The sequence below is a fragment of the Sceloporus undulatus genome, chromosome 4 (genome assembly GCF_019175285.1).
Source record: "Sceloporus undulatus isolate JIND9_A2432 ecotype Alabama chromosome 4, SceUnd_v1.1, whole genome shotgun sequence".
NCBI classification, from domain to species: Eukaryota; Metazoa; Chordata; class Lepidosauria; order Squamata; family Phrynosomatidae; genus Sceloporus; species Sceloporus undulatus.
The window spans coordinates 128,900,542-128,925,620 of record NC_056525.1 but is presented as its reverse complement, the minus strand read 5'-3'; the positions used below and the strand labels follow the sequence as shown (position 1 = coordinate 128,925,620).

Below are 25,079 nucleotides of genomic sequence, written 5' to 3'. Positions count from 1 at the left end.
TTCCAGTAGATAAGGGTTAGACATCATAAAAGTTGGAATGCTCCTCCCAGTCGCTCCTGGTAGACAGAGCAAAAATAGAAAAGGACCTCTCCATGTGTCCACATGGGGGAGCAACCCCCTTAGAGATCAGTCATATAGCCAAAAGAATAGGAATCCGGAAAGAAATCATCACATAATCATCTATAACTAGTGAGGGAAACAATTCTCATGATCACCTACCATAACAATATTAGCAATAGCAAAAACATGGGGTCCTCACCATTGGGGAATGTGAGGCTCTCACCTTCCAAGTGGTTCCAGGCCTGTCTCACCAGCACTCTCTAAGTATTACAGGTAAGATCCAACTTTCTTTTTCCAAGGACATACGGGTGGAACATCCTTGAAATTAGGACTTGCCAAAGCTATCCTATCTAGGGAGGACATGCTGGTGCACTAAGTTCTAGGTTTATACCACCTGCTGTGGTACTCTTCTTCTGAATTCATCTTCCACTGATTCAAAAGTGTCAAACTTGTAATGCCTGATGAAAGTGGAAGGAAAATTTCAAATGGCTGCCCTGCAGATTTCCAACAATGAAATGTTTGTAGCCCATCCTGCTATAGTGCCTGCACTTCTGGTGGAATGGACTATAACGCCCCTAGAGGTCGGATCATTCAGGGCCTCAAAGCAGATTGCGATGCAGGACTTGAACCACCTGCTCAGGGTGGATGTTGAGACCTTCTTTCCCATAAACCGTGGCTGGTATGAAAAGAACAGTGCCTTGGAGGTCTGGAAACTTCTCATCCTCTTTAAGTAGATCTGGATGGCACGCCACCTGTTGAGAGTCTTCCATATGTTCTCCAATTCCTTGGCTGGTCACCGAGAGAATGACAGGATTACTAGGCCCCAGGAGGAGAAGTGATGAACTATCGGTAGTGCTAGATAAGCCTTTCAGGAAGCTGGTAGGAGGAAACTGGTACTGAATTACGTCAGTCTCATGGGAAAGCTGAATAGGCCTAAAGTATATGAGAGGAATGGGCACACAGAAGGATGCAAGAATGTTTTGGCTTATGAACAAATCAAGGTAAAATCTGCCAATTTATAGGGCAGGGCAATTTTTATGCTATGCCTACATTTGGAAATCATGTTAGTTCTGTCTGCAGATGTCTTCCTGTTAACTTCTCTGGTTGTTGAAATAATTTTGCTTTTTGAATACAGAAGACTGATTTACTGAACTATGGGGAGTGGGCAGTTCTGACACTTGGTTACTTGAGCTCAGATCCATGTCACAAACTCTAGGGGTGATTCCCTTATTCACAGCATCCCCAGTGGTCCTGCTGGACCAGCATAGCTCCATATCCCCTTGCATATCGTGGGCCGGGCGGTGGCTCTGGGAAATAATAGCAACCCAGAGAGGATTCCCCTCTGCTAGTTGCTCTTCACAGCAGCCTGTCTCACTTCTGTCACAAGTGGGAGGAGGAAGGCCACCTTGTAAAAAAAACAACAATTGCTGTGGAAGCGCCTTCTTCCTTCCCGGGGCATCCTTCCCTTTCTGTTCCTGTTCCCATGGCATGAGTGTCATGGATGAAAGCAGGGAAGGGGGGATGGGTCTGCTGGGGGGGGGGGGGAAGAAAGAGAAGGAGGAAGAAAGCCTTTAAAAAAAAAATTGGGCCAAGCTGATAGAAGAAAGGTAGAAGAATCAGAATTTTCTGGAGTGGCTGGAGCACTGATCAAAGAGCTCAGTGAGAGTATCCTGTAGGAGCAGTAGGCAGAAAAAGACTGGCTTCCAAAGGGGGAAGTCCCTTTCTATTTTTGTCCTGTCTCCTAGGGGCGACCAACCCAACCTATAAGATTTTAAACCCTTATCCACTGGGCAAAGAACATATTTTTTTAAAAAAAAAATTATTACACAATACATAATACAAATTGTACAATCCATATTACATACTGTATTATACTTTTCTCCCCTCTTCCCCTCCCAAAAAACAGCACTGAAGAAGGACAGGTTACTCACCTGTAACGGTATTTCTTCGAGTGGTCATCTGCGAATTCATACAAATGGGTTTCACTGCGCCTGCGCAGTGCTGTTCGGATACTTCTGGAATCACTGGGCAAAGTACACTTTGCAACATATAGAAACTTTTTGGCGGTAACCCCGCCCCCCTCCTATAAAGCCCCGGTTCCCGCTCTTTTCCCCAGTTCCAAATTTTTTCCCCGCCAAGTAGGCGATGTAAGACAGAGCCAAAGTGAGCAGGACACCGAGGGGAGGATGGGCGGGATTTGTATGAATTCGCAGATGACCACTCGAAGAAATACCGTTACAGGTGAGTAACCTGTCCTTCTTCTTCGTGGTCTCTGCGAATCATACAAATGGGTTTAGACTGACAAGCTTAGGTATACGGCGGAGGGAGTGTCCTGAAACCCAAGCTATGGTAAACCAAAATAGTTTTATTACAACAATAAACTGTGAACCATCAAGAGTCAGTCCTGTTTTTGCACAACATCCCAAATGCACACCTAACATGAAATACATCAGAAGTACGTGCAAGGTCACACACGACCATACCCATTGGCATTGTGCAAGCATAACTCACAGTTGCAATGAATAATAACTTTGCAGAACCTGAGGGGGAATTGTAAGGTCATGCAAGACCAGTCTCCCTGGAAGTGAACACAAGTGAACACATTATGGACCAATTCAAAGGTACAAAACACAAAAGGAGACATCAATGCAACCCAGAAACCAAGACAGCCCTCCCAAAGGCTGCATCCCGAATTGCCCTGGTATCCAGCCTATAGTGCTTTATAAAAGTCAGTGGCTGGGACCAAACAGCAGCCCTGCAAACATCGTCTAAAGGAATGCCAGCCAGAAAGGCCGAAGATGCTGCCACCGCCCTGGTCGCGTGCAAACGGACCTTGGCCGGTACCGGTTTACCCGATAGTTCATAACAAAGACGGATGGTGCACGCCACCCATTTCGAGAGTCTCTGGGGCGACACCGGCAAACCCTTCCTTGGCTCCGAATAGCACTGGAAAAGCCTTTCGGAGCGGCTGGAACCCATAGTCCTGTCCAAGTAGAACGCCAAGGCTCTCCTAACGTCCAGCATATGGAGGCTGCGTTCCTCCACAGACGATGGGTTTGAAGCCAAGGTTGGCAACACAATGTCCTGACACATGTGGAAAAAGGATACCACCTTAGGGAGGAAGGTGATATCAGTCCGGAGTACCACCTTGTCCTTGTGGAACCGGAGGAAAGGTTCATCCCTCCGTAGGGCACACAGTTCTCCCGCCCGGCGAGCCGAGGTGATGGCCACCAGGAAAACAGTCTTCCAGGTTAAAAGTCTTAAGTCCGTTGTGGCCAAGGGCTCGAAGGGCTTGGATTGGAGGGCAGACAACACAATGTCCAAACTCCAAGCCGGGGCAGGGAGAGAAATCTGGGGGTAGAGGTTATTGCACCCTTTCAGAAAGTTCTTTACCAAAGGGTCCCTGAAAAAAGAAGGCAAACCATCATACTGAAAATGAGAACAAATAGCAGACAGATAACATTTGATGGATGAGAGACACAGTCCCGCATCCAGCAATGACATCAGAAAGTCAAGCACCACTGGCACGGTGATGCTCTCTGCCGACAAATTTCTTTCAGCAAGGAAGGCAAGGAACCTCTTCCATTTGGAGGCATAGGACCTCTGAGTTGCAGGCCTATGCGCGGCACGGATTACCCTCCGCACCGAAGGTGTCAGCGCCGTCAATGCAGGAGCCTCCAAGCCACCATCGGCAGCGAGTCGATGTCGGGGTGCCGGACCCTCCCCTCTTGGAGGGTGAGAAGGTCCGGCCTCGGTTGCAGCCGGAGAAACTCGCCGTTGGAGAGGTGTAGAAGCAGCGGAAACCACGGCTGTCTCGGCCACCACGGGGTGATGAGGATCGCGTCGACTGTCTCCCTCGACATCTTGGACACCACTCTGGTCAGCAGCGGAAACGGAGGAAAGGCATAAATCGTTTCCCGGGACCAGTCGAAGGCGAATGCATCTCCGAGAGGACTCTCGTGTCGCATCCGAGAACAGAACTGGGGACAGTGGGTGTTGGAGGCTGTCGCAAACAGGTCGACCTGGGGGGTTCCCCACCTGTAAAAAAGGTCGGCGACTGTCTCTGGGTGAAGCCGCCACTCGTGGCAGGTTGATGTTCTGCTGAGTTGATCTGCTAGGATGTTTTCTTCTCCCGGTAAATGGATCGCCTGGAGAAGTATGCGTCTGTGGATGCACCAGTCCCAGATCCTCAACGTGATGTCCAGAAGGGTTCTGGATTTGGTGCCTCCCTGTTTGTTGACATAGAACATCACTGTTGTGTTGTCGGTCCTGAGCAGAATCACTTTGCCTGTGACAGTGGATTCGAACGCCTTGAGCGCCTTCTCCACAGCCAACATCTCGAGCGCGTTTATGTGCATCGAACGTTCCTGCAGGGACCACTTTTCCCTCACACATAGGTCCCGAAGGTGTGCACCCCAGCCATCCATCGACGCATCCGTCGTCAAGGTCATTTGTGGTTGAGGCTGGACGAAGGGCATACCTATGCACACGTTTTGGGAGTCTAGCCACCATAAGAGGGAGGAAGTCACGGCCCTCGGAACGGTGAGCCATTTGTTTGGTGAGTCCGTCAACGGGTTGAATACGGAGAGGAACCATGACTGGAGCGGTCTGAGCCGCAGTCGCGCCCATGGGGTAACGAATGTGGTGGAGGCCATATGCCCCAATGCAACCTGGATGTCCCTGGCTTTGAGCCTCCTGCTCAAGTGGACGGTGCGCACTGCGGTTGACAGGGCCTGGAAGCGGTCCTGAGGAAGGTAGGCCATCGATTCTTCGGAGTCGAGCACGGAGCCGATGAAACGGACCTGTTTGGATGGGGTCAAGTGGGACTTCTCTAGGTTGACTAGCAGTCCCAAGTCCGACAAGAGGTTTAGAGTAAAGTGGATTACCTCTTGGAGCTCCGGTCTTGACGGAGCTGTCAGCAGCCAGTCGTCGAGGTAAGGAAAAACGCTGAATCCCTTCTGATGGAGATAGGCCACCACTGGAGCCATGCACTTCGTGAAGACTCGAGGCGCTGTGGCCAAGCCGAATGGGAGGACATTGTAATGGTAGGCGTCGGAGCCGATGGCGAAGGCGAGGAACCTGCGGTGGGATTCCCTTATCCCGACGTGAAAATAAGCATCCTTCAGGTCCACCGTCGCGAACCAGAGGTCCTGCTGGAGCAGAGGCAAAATGGAAGCCAACGTTACCATGCGAAAACGTCTATATTTTAAGAAGGAGTTCAGTTCCCTTAGATCCAGTATGGGTCTGATTCCTCCATCTGGCTTTGGAACCGTGAAATATCTGGAGAAAAAAGCTGTGGGCCAAAAATCCTGAGGCAATGGAGAAATGGCCCCTTTTTGAAGGAGAGAGCGCACTTCGTCGAGAAGGGTGCCCGAGGGGGCAGTAGAAATGAAAGCTCCGGTGGGCGGGAGCTCTTCGAACTCGAGGGTATAGCCCCTTCGGACGATGTTTAAGACTCAGGAGTCGGAGGAGATGGAGGCCCATGTGGTGGCAAAGGGCCTCAAGATGTCAAGGAAAAACATTTTAGAGGAGGCGAAGTGCGCTAGGGATCTTCATGCCCTTTTCTTTCCCTGGTCGGGCTCCTGTCGACGGTTCTTTCTGTACCGAGACTGGTTGCGACGGCCCGAGGAAGATGATTGCTGAGAGGGGTAGCCCTGCCGCTGCGACCCCTGTTGATGGAACTGACGTTCCTGGTAGGGGAACCTCTGAAACTGACCTTGGTGATGCTGCCAGGGCCGGAGACGCTTGCGGAAGGAGGAAGGGCCCGGTGTGGACATGCCATGCTTGCGAGCGGCCGCCTTCATGCGGAACTTCTTATTAAGACGCTCGTCGGTATCGGCGTGGAACAATCCCGAACCGTCGATGGGCATGTCTTCGATGGTGGATCTCACGCTCTGGTTAAGATCGGAGCCCCGGAGCCAAGCGTGCCTTCTCAATGCGATGGAAGCCGACATCGCCCTTCCAACACATTCCGTGACGTTCCTAGCCGCGGTGATGAGCCAGCTACCAATCGAGTGGGTCTCATCTCTGATTTGGGTCAGGGTCCTCTGAACCTCATCGGGAACGTCTGGCACAATTGGGGAGATGCCTTCCATAAGCGTCTGGACATAAGCTCCCATACAGGCCGTGTAGCTAGAGGCCTTCGCTGCCAGAGCCGCTGCCGCATACGCCTTCTTGGCCAGAGCGTCTATCTTTTTGGCCTCCTTATCGACAGGTGAGGTGGTCTGGCGCTGGGTGGAGGTCTGTTGAGCTCCTTCCACAATAGCCGAATTTTGGCGAGGATGCGACATGAGCCACGGAGCATTTGGAGCCGCGACCCTGTATAGCGACTCGATCTTCCTTGGGGGCCCTAGGAGAAACGAAGGAGAGTCCCAGGAACGTTTGAGGATCGTTTGCAAGGACGGCAAAAATGGGACACACGGGGGTGTTGGGACCCGGCCATGGACCCGACGCTCGACTGGGTCTTCTGCATCCGCCTCCGGATAAACAAGGTCGATGTCCAGGGCCCTGGACATCTTAATGATGTGCTCTGCGAAGGAACGAACATCATCCGAAGGAGAGGCTGCCTCTGGATAGTGGAGATCTTGCGGTGACTGGCGCGGGGGGTCTTCCACATCGGAGAGGTCTTCCGTCGCGACCGAAGCGTCCGCCTCGGAATCGGAGGACTCCACCTGAACCACGACATTGTGTCTATCAGCTGGTCGCGGTGCCGGTTGAAGCAAAGTAGCTCTGGAAGCTGGAACGGGGTCCCGCTGGCGTTTGTCTAACTGTGAGCCTTCTCGGGGACGGTCACGGGGGTGATCACGAGAGGGCACCCTGGACATTGCGACCCTCCTAGACACCTTCAGGTAGAACTGGTCTGCCTCGGAGTCATAAAACACGCCGTCATCATCGGGCACCGACAGGGGGGCTGGCGACGGTGACCTTGGGTCCCGATCCCTCCGAGCTGGGGATGGAGATCGCGAAAGCCTGTCCTGGAAGTCATCCTCATTCGAGAGGAGAAAAGGCACGGTTGCGGCCGCCGAAGGTCCCGGGGTGGACAAAAGTTGCTGGGCCTCCCTCAGTGAAGGCCTATCGGACACGACTGACAGAGTGTCCTGTCTTGGAGAATCCATCTGGATGCGAGGGCGAGTTGAGGGCTCTGGTTGTTTAATCACCTCAGGCTCTTTACGGGGACGATCTTTAGAATGCTTAGACTTCTTGGAAGCCGTAGCCTCTTGAGCTGAAGTCGATGACTTCCTCTTCTTGGATGATGCGGAGCCCCGCGGCGCATCCGGAGGGAAGAAGGGAATAGGAGACTCCGTGAGCCTTCCACCCGGTCTGGGTGTATCCTCCTTATGGGGGGCCGCCTTCGCCCTGGAGGAGGTGTCTTTACCGGTACCCGATCCGTCCTTCGGGTCCGACGGAGCTTCCTTGCGGGAGGTATGCTCCAATGCCGGCCGCGAGGTCTTAGCAGAGGCATCTCGTTTCCGAGATGATGTCGAAGCGGCGGCGGTGCCCACAGACCCAGATTTATGCGGGTGCTTGGTGGGTTTGGTGGTGGCACTGGGCTTGTCAGATCCACGGGCCACATTTGCCTCAGGGGTGGGACCCCCGGAACGATCGGATGTCGCCGGGGGAGCACTTGATGGGCCATCTCTGGCGGAGAGAGCCGCCAAAACAGGAGCCACAGGGGCCGAAGACGGGCGAGGATCCCCTTCCCGGATCTTACCCTGGGCTATCGCTGAAGTGAGCCGCGATTCCCGGTTCTTCCTAGCCTGAGAAGACATCGATTTGCAGAGGGAGCAGGACTTAACATCATGATCCTTGCCGAGGCAGAAAAGGCAGGAGGTGTGGGGATCCTGCACCGGCACTTTTCCCCCGCAAATGTCACACTTCTTGAACGGAGGAGACATCGCTAGCGAGGTCGACAGATCCAAAACGAATTCCAAAATCAAGGTCAACAGTCCAAGAGTCCAGTACACGGGGGAAGGAGAAACGCCAAAGTCCAAAAAACAGTCCGAGTCAAAAAACCAGTGATCCAAAAACGAGCTAACAAGAGCGAAGTTCCAAACAGCAGCCAAACGCGGCGGAAAAAATGGAACTGGGGAAAAGAGCGGGAACCGGGGCTTTATAGGAGGGGGGCGGGGTTACCGCCAAAAAGTTTCTATATGTTGCAAAGTGTACTTTGCCCAGTGATTCCAGAAGTATCCGAACAGCACTGCGCAGGCGCAGTGAAACCCATTTGTATGATTCGCAGAGACCACGAAGAAGAAATGCAAGGTACTTAGGGCGGAAAAATGAAATGAACAGATATTGGATGGGTGACACCTGGCTGAATGAGACTAAGTATGAAAGCAATCTGGGAGTCCAAGTAGACCACAAATGGAACATGAGTCAACAGTGCGATGCAGCAGCTAACACGGCTTATGTGATTTTAGGCTGTATCAATAGAAGTATAGTGTCTATATCAAGGGAAGTAATACTGCCACGCTACTCTGCTCTGGTCAGGCCTCACCTGGAATATTGTGTCCAGTTCTGGGCACCACAATTCAAAAGGGACATTGAGAAACTATAGGAGGGCAACTAAAATGGTGAAGGGTCTGGAAACCATGCCCTATGAGGAAAAACTCAGGGAGGTGGGGGTGTTTAGCCTGGAGAAGAGAAGATTAAGAGGTGATATGATAGCCATGTTTAAATACTTTAAGGGATGTTATATTGAGGAGGGAGCAAGCTTGTTTTCTGCTGCTCCAGAGACTAGAATGTAGAAGAATGGATGCAAGCTACAGGGAAAGGGATTCCAACTCAGCATTAGGAGGAACTTCCTGACAGTAAGGGCTGTTCGACAATGGACCAAACTCCCTCGGAGTGCAGTGGAGTCTTTTTCTTTGGAGGTCTTTAAAGAGAGGCTGGATGGCCATCTGTTGGGGACGCTTTGACTAAGAGTTCGTGCGTGGCAGGTGGTTGGACTGGATGGCCCTTGTGGTCTCTTCCAACTCTATGATTCTATGATTCTAGGCAGCAGAAAAAGGGAAATCCCGCAAGCCATATGACTAGACTCAGGAACATCATGGGTATGAATTTACGCCAGAAGCTGAACAATGAAGGATAGGGATCTTGCAGATGTCTCATCCACAGGATCACCATGAGGGTCTCCATGAGTTGGTGCCAATTTGAAGGCAGTTAAGAGCCAACCTCTTTCTCTACTAGTCTCAATGGTGTTACAAGCCCCCTTTGCACACAATTAGTTCTGTATTTTCTCTTACTGTCTACTCTGATGTGCAGAAAAACCATTATGTAACAAGGTCCTTTGACTCTTTTGACCAGCTTTCAGCTTAATTATGACTTAATCAGCCATAATGACTAAGGTTGCTGGAAGATATTACAGTGCCAAGTATTCCACCCAGATTTTCGTTTTGAACAATGTTGTTTTAGTTAAATCTTTCATTCTGCCAAAAATATTGTTTCTTTTTCAAATGATTCCCTTGAGACCACCAAACACATACTTTAAATGCTGGAACAAGTTAGTGGACTACCTAGTTTTTAATGCGAAATGCCCATGCTTTTGAAAAGAGGTCAAGCATTCTAAAAGTGGATATGGAGGGTTGTCACTTCCGAAACTTGATCTTTACTTTGAAGCTTCTCATTTAAGTCAGATCACCCAGTAGATTAGCAGAAATAGTCGGACCAATTGGGTAGACATTGAAGTTAACACTGCATCCCCTGCTACTTTTGATCATTTTTTTTCTGAATCTATATATAAATTCACTAAAATTTGTAAGAACCCTTTTTTGCTCACTGCCTTGGTTTTGTGGAAGAAATGGAGGCATCTCTTGGCTGCCTACCCTTCCCCTTTACAGCCTTTTCTTACTCACCCTCTTTTCCAGAGCCCAGAAAAATACACACAGTTTCGAAGTTGGGATGTTTATGGCCTGTATACAGTTAGGGACCTGTACCACAATGGGACAACTATCACAATGGAGCAACTAAACTGTGCTCTGGTCATCAGAACTGGTATCAAATAATACAGATACATTTATTCTTAAAGAAATTGCTTCAGATACAGGAATATCCTCACCCACTTACCGTACTTTTTTTGAAAACATGTGAGTCTCTCAGGCTATATATTCTAAAGGCCAAATAGCATGCGTATATAATTGTCTGCTAGAAGAAACATTTGGGAGCTCAATGTTTCATGGGAAGCAGAACTTTACCTTTCAATTGATAGTAAGACCTGGGAAAATATATGGACTCATTTACCATTTAAAACTAGGTCCTTTGCCATTAAAGAGAATATTATCAAGTTGGTCCATCAATGGTACCTCACCCCAGTCAAATTGGCTCGTATGTCTATCAATGCTAATCCGAAATGCTGGAGGGGTTGTGAAGATAGGGGAACCTTTGTACATATGTGGATGGATTGTCCCTTAGTGTAAGAGTACTGGACAGAAATTTTACAACTGATCTCCAAGATCACTAAACAAAGTATACAATTATCACCACTCCTGCTCCTGTTCTCCATTTTTATGAATGAAAATAAAGCCCTGTAGCATAAAGAACTTATTAGTTTGCTTCTGGCTGTTGCCAGGCTTGAGATAGCCAAGAACTGGAAAACTGGAAAGTTGAATATTGCAGAATGGTGGACTAGAATCTGAGACTTGTGGTTAATGGAGAAAATGGCAGATAATAACAACAGGGCGAGAGGCTTACACTCTGGATTGACCTTTCAAAAATGGGATTATTGAATACATCCAGCAAGATTTAGTATCTAAACATCCTCCAATTTTAGCTAAATTTTTATGGAAAGATGTCTTTCAGGATCCCTGAATACACCTTTTATCTATAATTTTCAGGGCCTTATCTGGGTTATTGCCTGTATTTATTGTTGTTTTGGTGTACTGTTTGTTGTTATGTTTTGTTTTAGAATGTATTAATAAATTTTAATTTAAAAAAAGACTAAAGTTACTGGAAAATATTACAATGCCAAGTATTCCATCCAGATCACAGGCCAGAAAACTGAAAGGCATCACTAATTTCTACAGTATCTAAGAGGACATTGTCAAATACGCTAATAAAATATTATAAAGTTCTACTGACGGATTACCAAATTGAACCCCTAACTTTTAACATACAGGTTAATACAGAGAAAAGACAATTAAATTTAACTGTGTTAAAAATTCTCTAAAACTTGACAATGCCTACCTCCATCCCTTCAAAAGGTGGTGGATCTTTTGGATTACTGGATTTTTTCTTTTTTTTCTGGGGAAAAAAATAAGAATTAGCGCTCTTAAAACTCAAGCTTATTTTAATGCTACCCTATGGTTACTTCAAAAGAATATGCTTCGAGTCAGCAGTCCTATACCTGCAAAATAACAGGTAGCCATGGTGAACATAAGACAAACTCCATATTGTGGATGATATTGCCATACTCAAAGGAATATTATACCTTTTTGGTTGACCAAAGAAAAATATTACCACAATAGGAGGTTCTATAAAAGTATGCCAGGGTTGGGGAGAATATATCCTATGGCCAGCATGCAATCTTTGAACTGAACATTTGTGGCCCCTAAAACCATCAAGCACTCTGCCAAAGTCGACCAACAGCCCTTTTTAAAAAATCAGCATGTTTTTCAGGCAATTTTTTGCCACAAAACCGCATTGGCTTTGGGCTGATCCGGGGGCATGGCGTACAGATGATGCAAATCCCCAGATAGAGATGAAGCTGCACCATAGCCACATAAGGCAGCCCGGGGCCGCTGGCAACTGGAGTGCAAAAAAAAAGTGCTCCTTTCCAACGGCCCATTTGGACTGTGGCAGCAGTCCGTATCAGGACTGCAGTGTCTGGTCACTGTGAACGGAAAGCAACTGTGGCTGAAATGGCCCAAGAAAGAATTTGGGTAAAAATAAATGTAGAGGGGAATCAAATCAATATTTTAGTAGACTTTTAGTGTTGTTTGTTGTTGTTAACTGCCTTTGTGTTGATCTGGACCCATGGTGAATCTATGGAGGAGACATCTCCAGCCCCCCCCTCCCCCTCTACTGCTCTGCCCAGCTCCTGCAAACTCATATTTATGGTCTCTTTAATAAAGTCCATCCATCTAGCTTGTCACTTTCCTCTTTCTACTTCCCTCCACCTTTCCTAACATTATTGTCTTTTCCAACAATTCATGCTTTCTCGTGATGTGTCTAAAGTATGACAGTCCAAGTCTTGTCATCTTGGCTTCTAGGGATATTTCTGGCTTGATCTGCTCTAGGACTCATTCGTTTGTAATTTTGTTTCTCCTCAGCACTCCTCTCCAGCACCACATCTCAAATGAGTTGATTTTCCTCCTATCTTCTTTCTTGGCTGTCCAGCTCTCACATTCATACATGGTAATAGAAAATACAATGGCTTGTATGATTCTGACTTTTCTGTTGAGTTGTTTTGTCTTTGATTTTTAGGTTCTTTTTTTAGTTCTTTCATAGCTGCCCTCCCCATACTTACTGTCCTTCTGTTTTCCTGGCTGCAGTCCCCATTCCGATCAATGTTTGATCCCAGATATAAGAACTCTTTTACTATTATTATTATTATTATTATTATTATTATTTAGTTTGAATGTAAGTTCTCTGTGGTCATTATTTTTTTTCTTTATGTTCAACAGTAAGCCTACCTTTGCACTTTCATCTTTGATCTTCCTTAGTAGTTGTTCCAGGTCTGTGAGGTTCTCTGCTAGTATTATGGTGTCAACATCATATTTCAGATTTTTGATATTTTTTTCTCCTATTTTCAGTCCTGCTTCTTCCATGTCCAGGCCTGGTTTGCATATAAGTTGAATAGGTAGGGTGATAGGATGCAGCCTTGTCTGATTTGTTTGCCAATTGGGAACCATTCTGTTTTTCTGTGTTCTGTTCTGACAGTAGCTTCTTGTTCTAAGTACAGACACCTCATTAGGACTATCAGATGTGTACCCATACTAGGGTTAAGGAACTACGCAACAACCACACGGTCCCTAACCCTAGTACAGCGCAGTGCCATAACAATGGTGGCATCCTGTATACATAGGCACTGCCATTGTTATGTAAGCACCGTGCGGCATCTGCACATTGCCACGCTGCGCTTATGTAACCAGATGCCAGTCATCTGTTCTCCAACAAATTCCTTTTGCGACTTGCAAATACAAGGGGATCAGCAATCCAGGATCCTAACCAATATGGAGGAGTTGGTCACTGGAATCAAAGCAGTTGGTATTTTAGCAGGGAATAACCATGTAATGCTAGAATGCATGATTCTGGTACAGGTTGAAAAAGACTACAGTCAAACTCAAACCTTGCATTTTAGGAAAGCTGATTTTGTCAAGCTCAGGGAAATACAGGAGAAAATATTGTGGCTAAAAATGCTAAAGGAAAAAATAGACCCAGCACATATTGAAGAGGCCAATATGGCTGCACAATAAACTTGAGGAAGAAGAAAGAGAAAAAAGAGCATGTTTAAAGAATGAAAAAAAGAATTAATCACAAAGGAAAATACATATGTTTAGCCCAAGCTTGTAGGAATAGTGTAAGGGAAGCTAAAGCTCAAAATGAGCGGAAGCAAGGGGCAGCAAAATGGGGGTTTCAAAGCAAGAGAATGATGAAGGAAATTGTGGAACCACTGCCCAGCAAAATGGTGAAATGCTACCCCATTACAATGAAAAGGCAGAACTGCTCAATTCCTATTCTGCTTCAGTTTTCTCCAAAAAACAGGACTATGTGCTTCCATGCATCAGCAGAAACATTGACAAGGAAGCTGGTGTCACTTAGTTAACCTAAATGAGTTTAAATCTAAAGGCCAGATGAACTGCATCCCATTGTATTGAAGGACCTGCTGATGTACTTGCAGAATCACTTCATAGAATCATAGAGTTGGAAGAGACCATAAGGGCCATCCAGTCCAACCCCCTGCCATGCAGGAAATCCAAATCAAAGCATCCCCAAAGCATTGCCATCATTTTTTTTAAATCTTGAAGAATTTTCTGGTGAGCTGCCAGAAGGCTGGAGGTGAGCAAACATTGTCCCTTTTCTCAAAAAAAGCAACAACAAAAAATAAAATAAAAATAATGACCGCACACTCTGAAAGGAGAGGTGTAGTAGTGATGGGTGACTTCAACTACCCTGATATTTGCTGGAAGTCAAACTCAGCCAAATCCTCAAAGTCTAGCAAATTCCTCACTTGCCTCAAAGACAATTTCATTGTCCAAAAGGTGGAAGAGGCAACAAGGGGGTCAGCTATTTTAGATCTGATCCTAACCAACAAGGATGACTTGGTTAATGAAGTGCAAGTGGTGGGATCCTTAGGTGGGAGTGATCATGTACTATTGAAGTTGGTTATACAATGGAAAGGAGAAGCCAGGCATGGTCAGACATGCATTTTAGATTTTCGGAAAGCTGATTTCAGTAAACTTAGAGAAATACTGGGGGTGATCCCATGGTCAGGAATACTAAAAGAGAAGAGAGTTCAGGATGGATGGGAGTTTGTCAAAAGGGAGATACTGAAGGCACACATTAAAATAGTTCCAGTGAGAAAGAAAAAACGGGAGGTGTTTCAAGAACCCAGGATGGATGACCAAGGAACTTTCAACTCAGCTAAATTTTAAATGGTACATGTATAAGAAATGGAAAAATGGGTAAATCACCAAAGAGGAATTCAAACAAATACCTAGCATGTGTAGAGATAAGGTCAGAAAAGCTAAAGCACAGAATGAACTCAGGCTTGCTAGAGAGGTTAAGAACAACAAAAAGGACTTTTTTGGATATGTCCACAGCAAAAGGAAGAAGAAGGAAACGGCAGGGTCACTGTGTGGAGAAGATGGCAAAATGCTAACAGAAGACAGAGAAAAGGCAGAATTACTCAACACTTTCTTTGCCTCAGTCTGCTCAGAAAAGGCAAAGGGTGCTCAACCTGAGGATAATGGAGCAGAGGACAGAATAGGGGAATTTCAGCACAAAATAAGTAAAGAGATAGTACAGGAATACCTGTTTAACCTAAATGAATTTAAGTCTCCAGGACCAGACAAACTACATCCAAGGGTATTAAAAGAACTGGCAAATTTTACATCGGAGCCATTGGCAATAATCTTTGAAAACTCCTGGAGAACAGGAGAAGTCCCAGCAGACTGGAGGAGGGCAAACGTTGTCCCCATCTTCAAAAAGGGAAAGAAAGAGGATCCAAACAATTATTGTCCAGTTAGCCTGACATCAATACCAGGAAAGATTCTGGAGCAGATCATTAAAAAGAGAGTCTGTGAACATCTAGAAAGCAATGCCATAATCACAAAAAGTCAACACGAGTTTCAGAGAAAGAAGTCATGCCAGACAAATCTTATCTCATTCTTTGATAAAGTTACCAGCTTGTTGGATGAAGGGAATGCTGTGGATATAATATATCTTGATTTCAGTAAGGCCTTTGACCAAGTTCCCCATGACATTCTTGCAAACAAGCTTGTAAAATGTGGGCTAGACAAGGCAACTGTTACGTGGATTTGTAATTGGTTGACAGGATGAACCCAAAGGGTGCTCAACAATGGCACCTTTTCATCCTGGAAAGAAGTGACCAGTGGGGTCCCACAGGGCTCTGTCCTGGGCCCAGTACTTTTCAACATCTTTATCAATGACTTGGAGGAAAAAATTGGGGGAATACTTATCAAATTTGCAGATGACACCAAATTATGAGGAACAGCTAATACTCCAGAGGACAGGATCAAAATTCAAAATGACCTGAATAGACTAGAAAGCTGGGCCACAGCTAACAAAATGAACTTCAACACAGAGAAATGTAAGGTACTGCACTTAGGGCGGAAAAATGAAATGCACAGATATAGGATCGGGGACACCTGGCTGAATGAAACTACGTGTGAAAGGGATCTAGGAGTCCAAGTAGACCACTAGTTGAACATGAGTCAACAGTACAATGTGGCAGTTAACAAGGCCAATGCGATTTTAGTCTGCATCAATAGAAGTATAGTGTCTAGATCAAGGGAAGTAATAGTGCCAATATATTTGGCTCTGGTCAGGCCCCACCTGGAGTACTGTGTCCAGTTCTGGGCGCCACAATTCAAAAAGGACATTGAGAAACTGGAGCGTGTCCAAAGGAGGGCGACTAAAATGGTGAAGGGTCTGGAAACCATGCCCTATGAGGAACGCCTTAGGGAGCTGGGGATGTTTAGCCTGGAGAAAAGAAGGTTAAGAGGTGATATGATAGCCCTGTTTAAATATTTGAGGGGATGTCATATTGAGGAGGGAGCAAGCTTGTTTTCTCCTGCTCCAGAGACTAGGACCCGGAGCAATGGATGCAAGCTGCAGGAAAAGAGATTCCACCTCAACATTAGGAGGAACTTCCTGACAGTAAGGGCTGTTCGACAGTGGAACACACTTCCTTGGAGTGTCGTGGGGTCTCCCTCCTTGGAGGTCTTCAAACGGAGGCTGGATGGCCATCTGTCGGGGATGCTTTGATTTGGATTTCCTGCATGGCAGGGGGGTTGGACTGGATGGCCCTTGTGGTCTCTTCCAACTCTATGATTCTATGATCCTGGAAAGTCAGACCAGTCAGCCTGTCCTTTGATATCAGGAGAAATATTAGAATGGATTATACAGGAATCTGTTTACAAATATCTTGAGGACAACAAAATGATCACTAGAAGCCAGCATGGGGTTGTCAAGAACAAGTCCTGCCAAACTAAATTTCTATCATGTTTGATTAGGTCACTAGTTTAGTAGAAGAGGGGAATGCTGTGGATTTACAGTGGACCCTTGGTATCCGCTGGGGTTTGGTTCCAGGACCCCCCGTGGATAGTAAATTCCGTGGATACTTAAGCCCCATTAAATACAATGGCACAGTCAACTGTTGCACCACCATTAACAACATGGGTTCTTACCTGCCACCTGGCAAAGTGCTGAGAAGGCCAGAGAAGCTTCTCCTGGCTGGAATACAAAATGTTAACAGGGCCTGCTAGGCTGCCTCCACCCCGCCTCTTCCACATTCTCATCAACCAGTAGTTGGAGGGAGCGGTCACTCACCTGGCCCTCCTCCCCAGGTGATTGATCACTCCCTCCAACCAAGGGCTGATAAGAATATGAAAGAGGCGACCACAGAGGCAACCAGTGGTCAGAGAGAACTGTCAATCACCTGAGGAGGAGGGCCAAGTGACTGACTGCTCCATCCAACAAATGGCTGACGATAAAGTGAAAGAGACAGGCACAGCTACTGGTTGGAGGGAGCCATCAATCACCCAGGGAGTAGGGCCAAGTGATTAACAGCTCCCTCTGACCAATGGCTGACAAGAATGTGGAGGAGGCAGCTTGGCAGGCCCTGAATTAACTTTTTGTATTCCTGCCAGGAGAGGCTTCTCTGGCCTTCTGAGCCCTCAGCTGGGAGGCAGGTAAAAAGCCCTGGCACCAGAGTCTCCACCTTCTGTGATGCAGGCACACTAATGGTAGTATGGCTGCAGGGCCATGTCACCATTGGAAACAATGGGACTTGAACATCCATGGTATGAGCATCCTTGGTATCCATGGGGGGTCCAGAACAGATCCCCCGTGGATACCGAGGGCCAACTGTCCCAACACTGCCAAAATCCAAAAACAGTGATACCTTTATAGGGCCGAACAGGAGAAAATAAAATAAACAGGAGAAAAAAAGTAAAAGTAAAAAAACATGATAATGTTGGAGTTGTAGGTCTACATTTTGTCAAGCTGTTGTTATAGCTGTTCTCAGTTAAGATAGTATGGAGGAATATCCATATAGGCAGTGTTGGGATATAGAGCCCTGAGAAAATGCACAATGTGGTATTAAATAGTGACTGGACAACAAAGGGTCACAGTCAGGCATGATGACAAGGCATGTTTCCACCAGTGCTGAGTCATGGGAAGTGACATCAGAGATGATGGTCACCAAGTGCAATAAAGTGCTGCAAAAGTGCAAAGTCACCCTGGACAGAGATCATTGTGACACAGGAGGAAAAGGCAGGACCAAAAGGCCACATGGAGCCCTGGATAAAGAAGGGGTGTGTTTCAAGTCACGGTGTGGGTCACAGTGGGTTGTTGTAATGGTGGATGGTGTTGGGAGTTGTATGACAGCATTGTATATAGTGGAATTTCTGAAGAATAAAAGCCACTTAGTGAGACGTCTGTCTGCAGTATCTCTTCCCTGAAACTGAAGGGGACAGGTGTTTCTCCAGCTTGCAAGCAGCTGCCTGCATCACAGAAAGTGGAGACTGGTGCCAGACGCTGACTGCGCAAACCACGCAAACAGGCAGAGGCCATTCCTCCTCCTTGGCCATGTGGGCTCTGGGAGACAAAGACTGCATCTGCATAGAAATAATCTAGTTTGACATCACTTTAACTGGCATGGCTCAATGCTAAGAAATTCTGGTATTTGTAGTTTTCTAGGGCAATTGAGAGCGCTCTGGTGTCACAACAAACTATAAATCCCAGAATTCCATAGCATGGATCCCTGGCAGTTAAAGTGGTGTCAGACTGGATTATTTCTGCAGTGCAGATGCAGCCAAAGAATCATAAAGTCCAGGAAATAAAATTTAAAGTCCATTAGCAACACAAAAAGAAACCTAATTTGAGATCAAAGTTATCTGTGGATCTCAAAGGAGGTTTCTTTTTGAGACGCTAATGGACTTTAAATTTTATTTCCTGGACTTTAAAACTTTTTATCTCTTAGAACCTGTATGGACAAGGAGGAGGAATGACTTCTGCCTACATAGATATCCTTCCACACCATTTTAACTGAGAATAACTATAACAATACCTTGACAAAATGCAGGACCAGCATCACCTTTTTTTCTAAATAAAATGTAAAGTCCATTAGTGACACATAAAGAGAGATCACTTTTCTAGGCCACCAGAGGCTGACCATAGAATCATGCTGGAGGACATTCAGATGCCTAAAGAGAACATGTTTTTTTCCCCCAGCAGCAGGGGCAAATACAGTAATCTGCAAATAATCAAATCCGTGAATGTTTAACCCATAAATGTGGAGGGACAACTGTAATAATATTACTATATCCTGCACTGGTCAGCCTCATCAAGAGTACTGCATTTAGTTCTGGGTGCCTCATTTTAAGAAGGATATAGACAAGTTGGAGCAGGTTCACAGAAAGGCAACAAGGATAATAAGAAAACCAAACGTATGACAAGTGAGAGCAGTTCAGCAATGGAACAAATTGCTGGCAATTTGTGGATGTCTTCAGAAAAAGACTTGACACTACTGGGTATGCTCTAATCGGAGTTCCTGCACTGAGCAAGGGTTGGCCTTGATGGCCCTTTCGGCTCTGTGATTCTGTGATGAATACTTAGGCTCAGATACAGACAGAAATGCTGCCACAAGGCACTTCCATTCATGCATGAGCTATTCTCATCTAGTAGTCACTCCTTGAAACCCACAGAACTTCATTCTAGCAAAAAAAGGAACCACTGGACAGATAAGGTTTAATAGGCTCTGTAAAGTAGATCAAATGTAACATCTTCCTTTTTTTACATTCTTCAGTAACTTTCACTTCTAGTTCACTAAACATACTAAATCTGGATATGAATCTTCCATAACAAGACATCATCTATGTTGTTTGATCAAACAAAGAATATGTTGGTATTTCAATGTCAGTATGTTTGACCAATCACAATCTTCCCATGAAGTTGCAATAGTTTTTCTGAATAAAGCAGAGGCAGCCTTTCAAACTGTTTTCATCTTTTGAGTACTCTGTGAAAATAAGAAGGGCCCAAACAATGGATCACTTGCCCACCTTTTGCAGATGAAGTGTCTCTACGGTTCTGCAGGTAATAGAGCAATTGTTCCACTTCTGCAAGTTTGGAGGGGTGAATAAGCTTGCATTCCTCCACCACCTTCTGAGCCAGGGAAGAAATATCTGTGTTTGCATTGAGACTCTTCAACCGAATGCTATAAAATATAATCCAAAAGTATTCACTCTTACATTATATAGAAGCTACATATTTAGTAAGACACAGGTCTACATGTTGGCCAAAAAACTAAAGTCGTGATAATTAGTTGTAGAGCATTAAACCAGCCAAAAGAAAAGTATTAAATAAGCCCAATGGACACAGTGTTAAGATGTAAGCATAATCATTTCTGATGGTCACCAACCAAATACATAAGTTTAACCAGTTTGGCTTCTACTGACTGGCCTTCTCTTATTCAGTGTTTTAAATCATCACCAGCCTTGAAAATATCCACACTACATAGACCTATCCTGCTCCCTATCTACAAAGGAGTCTGAGCTTAAGACAGCTTTACATTTTCAGGGGAGGGGAGATGTCTGTATTTTTAAAATGGAAAATCAGTTAATCACCTTTTATGACTAAATGATCATTCAGGCTGAAACCTAAAACCTGATGATCCCAGTCTAAGAGTCTATTGTATCTTTTTTGCTGTTACATCCTAATACAACATGCAGACAACATGAGCTTAAGATAAAGTAATTTCCTTCTTGCCCTGCTGATATTTGTAATGACTTGTCCCCCCCCAAAAGGGGGGGGGGGAGAATCATGAAAGCTTCCACAGATTTTTGTCCTGGTGTGTGTGTGTGACATAATAAAAGTATAGCCACATTGTGGATCTGGAATTTATTTACATTCAGGGACTGACTAAAGAAGAAATTATTTGGAATTGTTTTCAATCCTTTTTTCTTTGGGTACCAAGCTGTGATACTCTGGGGATTCACAGTTCAGAGTCAGCTATAAACTACAGAATTCATCCAAATCTAACAATTAAATCCTAGTATTAGTATTTATCATCAGTTGCACTATTTATACAACATGCATTATAACTGAGAATACAAGGAAGCATTGAAGAATTACATTAAAAAATGAAAATAAATAAATAAATAAATAAATAATTTTTATTTATATTTCCTGCCTCTCCCAATGGATCGAAGCGGGATTACAACAAGAATACAATGATACAATATTTAAAATACATGTCTAAAGTACAATATCTAAAACTGCAACAGTAAAATCAATAAATGGCAATTCTGACCTGAAGGTGAACCGTTCTTTATAGAAGATTTGGGGGGGGGGGGTAGGCTCACCGGAAGAGATTGGTCTTTAATGCCTTCTTAAAGGCATCTAAGGTAAATATGAGGCAGATCTCTTCCAGAAGGTTGTTCCATAGCTTGAGGGCAGCAGCAGTATATGCTCTTTGGGAAATAGCTGTTAATCTCACTTTAGGATAGTCAAGCAGGTTCTTCCCAGTTGTTCTGAGAGTGCAAGGCGGATTGCGTAGGGAGAGGCGTTCCCTCAAGTAACTCAGGCCCAAGCCATGTAGAGCTTTAAAGTTAATAACCAACACTTGTATTGCCCCTGGAAGCTAATTAGCAGCCAGTGTAAAGATTTTAAGACCGGTGTTATATGATCTGATCTGGAAGTTCCAGTGACCAATCTGGCTGCTGAATTTTGGATTAGTTGAAGCTTCTGAACTTGGTACAAAGGTAGCCCTATGTAGAACGCATTACAGAAATCTAAGTGGGAGATTACCAGTGCATGTACCACTGTTTCAAGGTCCTTTTTGTCCAGGCAGTTGGCATATCAGCCAAAGCTGGTACCAAGCACTCCTGGCCATCACATCAACTTGAGATGATAAATGTAAGGATGAGTCCAGGAGTACTCCCTAACTGCAGACTTTGTCCTTTAGGGGAAGTGTGACCCCGTCCAGGACAGGATGGCAAATCTCTATCCCTGGACTAGGAGTACCTATCACGAGTACCTCTGTTTCTTCTGGATTCAGCTTGAGTTTATTTTCCCTCATCCAGCCCATTATTGACCCTAGGCAAGCATCCAGAGGAGAGGTGCTGTCCTCAGTCACTGTACCAGTCGGAGAAATGTAGAGGTAGATCTGAGTGTCATCAGCATATTGATAACACTGTGCTCCATGTCTTCGGATGATCTCTCCCAGTGGCTTCATGTAAATGTTAAATAGCATGGGGGACAGAATGGCGCCCTGAGGAACGCTAGATATCAGCTCTCTTTTGTGAGAGTAACTGTCCCCCAGCCTCACCATCTGGAGTCTACCCGAGAGGTAGGAACAGAACTACTGGAGCGCAGTGCCTCCGATACCTGACTCTCTCAGGTGCTCCAGAAGGATACCATGTGAATGGTATCGAAGGCCGCTGAGATGTCCAAGAGTACCAACAGGGTCACACTTACCCCGTCGATAATCAGACGGAGATCATCGACTAAGGTGACTGTGGCTGTCTCAACTCCGTATCCCACTCTAAAGGCAGTTTGAAATGGGTCTAGATAATCGGCATCATCCAAGACAGCTTGGAGCTGCAAAGCGACTGCCCTCTCGATCACTTTGCCCAAGAATGGTAATAAAGAGACCGGCCTGTAGTTGCTCCTCAAAAGGGGATCCAGGGAGGGTTTCTTTAAAAAAGGTTTCACTATAGCTAGTTTTAGTGAAGATGGAAATGTACCCTCGCAGAAGGATGCATTTATTATCAAATGAAGCTATGTTTTTATTGCATCACCTCCCTGGGCAGTCAGCCAGGATGGGCAAGGATCGAGAGGGCACGTTGCCTTCCTTACAGATCCAAGGAATTTGTCCACATCATTGGTATTTACAAACTCAAACTGATCCAGTTTAATTCGATTTGCGGAGTCACTGGACATCTCTTTTAAAGATTCTGTTAGAATGCCGGTGTCAAGATCAGCCCTTATCTGAGATTTTATCAGCAAAGAAGTCATTAAAAGTGTCACAGCAGGCTATAGTTGGTTCTACTAAAGGGTTCAGGGTTGGAGACAGTTGAGTTAGCTTTTTAACCATCCTGAATAAATCTGCTGGACGTGACTCTGCCAATGCAATCCGTGCAGCACAGAATGAGTTCTTTGCTGCATCAATTGCCGCTCCATAAGAATTTAACATATTCTTATGGAGCATCTTGTCAGATAAGCGTTGATGTTTCCACCAGCGGCGCTCTAGTTGTCGCGCAGCTTTAACTATTAGCCTACTATCTTCATTAATCTTCACAGTCATTTTTGCTGTGGACAAATCAGAACATACTTTTTAAAATCTGGATTCCTGTGCCAGCACTGAAGTCTAAACTGAGGCTGTCGTACATTGGCCATAAGAGAAGAGATGATTTACTAGAAAAACTAACATTTTTTCACAAGTTTTAACAGTGTTCGGTACAGTCATGCTAGCCACATGACTACCAGAGTAGTCCTTAGACAATGCTGGCTGTTCAGCTTAGTAACACAGATGAGCACTGTCTCCTGCAGTTGGTTATGACTAGACATTCATGTCAAAGGTCTGCCTTTACCTTTTTACCTGTGATATGTCCATTTCCAATAGATAAGGTACCAACATCCTGTAGTTTCAGTTATGCCCCTCCCATTCACTCAAGATAGACAGGAGAAAAGAAAGACCTTCTGGCTGACCCCACATGCTAACCCCAAAAGGCTAGTTGCTACAACAGCCCAAGAGACAAATCCTCCAGAAAAATGTAAATAATTTATTTGCATTTTATGATTATGGCATTTCTTTCTCAGTGCTTACAGACGATCTATTTAATGATCTGCTCTAGAATCTTTCCTGGTACGATATCAAGCTAACTGTGCAGTAATTGTCTAGTCCTCTTCCCCCCCCCCCTTTTTTTTTTTTGAAAAATGGGGACAACATTTGCCCTTCTTCAGTCTGCTGAGACTTCTCCTGTTCTACAGGACTTTTCAAATATTATTGACAGTGGTTCTGAGATTACTTCTGCCAGTTGTTTTAATACCCTTGGCTGTAGTGCATCTGGCCCTGGAATCCTGGAAAGGAGACTGAGGGTTTCAAGGAGTACTAAAGTTAAAGAGTAGGCTAATTAAGCTTTTTTTTTCACTCAGTGAAAAAAACCTATTGAAAAAAACATTTTCAGATATTTGTACAGGACTTAGTGATATGCAATGTATTTATTTAACTTTGTGTAATAACACATTAAATATTGCTAAATCATATCCTAATTGATTTAAGGCATCCAAAATTTCTTGTTATTCCCAACCCCATTCTTCCATAAAGTTTGAAAATATAAAGCTATCAAAAAAAAAATTCTTTCACAGATCCATTTGGTCACCCAAACATTTTTGAAGGTACTATTGGACTGCCATAAGCTTACATTTTTTGGCATTCTTTGCGTTCTCCCAACATAGGATCTCCCATCTCCCCAAGAATAGTAGCTTCAACTTCATAGTGAACAATGAGTGCCTTTTCTGATGGATGTACATCAATATTTCCTCCTTTTACCTTTCTGTTAAGTAAAAAACAAAAACAAAATAAGTGTCAGCTGATACAATAAGTCTCTTTGCTGTATTAAGCACATTAGAGACTACTCAGAGAGAATAAACACCTTTTAGTTTTTACCCATTCATTATGGCCTTAACAGTTTATTTTATTTTAAGAGAACTGTCAGATACATTGTTTTGTAATTTATTAGCAACTGTTACACAGCTGATGTGTAATAACATAGTCTTGCTCTTTGTTATTATTTGAAAGCAAAACACACAAGTCTTAATAACATAATTTCCCATTAAAAAAACACCACCATGCCTGACTCACCAAGATAAATCATGACTGATCCTTCTACAAAAAGCAATTGCAGTGTCAATGACATCATGTTCAATAGCACCTTCTGATAAACAATATAGGCACATATAAGAGACATAATTCTGTCCATACTTTTTTCAGATGAACAGCAACATTTATTACTTTCTCAGAATTTAAATGGGAGATATACTTTGAATCTTTTTGTTTATCCACACATAGATTCATAGAGTCGGAAGAGACCACAGGGGCCATCCAGTCCAACCCCTGCCATACCCCATGAATAACATCTGATTAACCTGCAATTGCACAAATGGTTTTTGCACGTCATTGAGACAAAATGTGATTAAAGTGCCATCACCTCATGAATAACCAAGCAAGAAACCACAGTAACTCATTTGGGGAATTTCCCTATGAATAACTTTATGATGTTTCTTGCCTGGTTATTCCCCGAGTCTTCATGGTTTAATGCCACTGGTGTCAATGT

The 25,079-nt window shown here is 44.9% G+C and overlaps 1 protein-coding gene across 6 annotated transcripts in view; it reads right to left on the bottom strand.

The window, feature by feature from the left end:
- Positions 1 to 25,079, bottom strand: part of KIFAP3 (kinesin associated protein 3) — a 173,428-nt gene that overhangs the window by 146,898 nt on the left and 1,451 nt on the right. For 2 of the 6 annotated variants that reach the window (XM_042461748.1, XM_042461750.1), the window contains exons 1-3: positions 24,168 to 24,299; positions 19,803 to 19,957; positions 11,242 to 11,298 (exon numbers count right to left, since the gene is read on the bottom strand). In XM_042461748.1, the coding sequence (XP_042317682.1) occupies positions 11,242 to 11,298; positions 19,803 to 19,937 (192 nt within the window). In that variant the 5' untranslated portion in view covers positions 19,938 to 19,957; positions 24,168 to 24,299. Of the gene's footprint in view, positions 1 to 11,241; positions 11,299 to 18,838; positions 18,847 to 19,794; positions 19,958 to 24,167; positions 24,300 to 25,079 lie in introns of those variants that run through there. The other 4 variants (XM_042461752.1, XM_042461751.1, XM_042461753.1 and 1 more) reach the window with 4 other exon arrangements.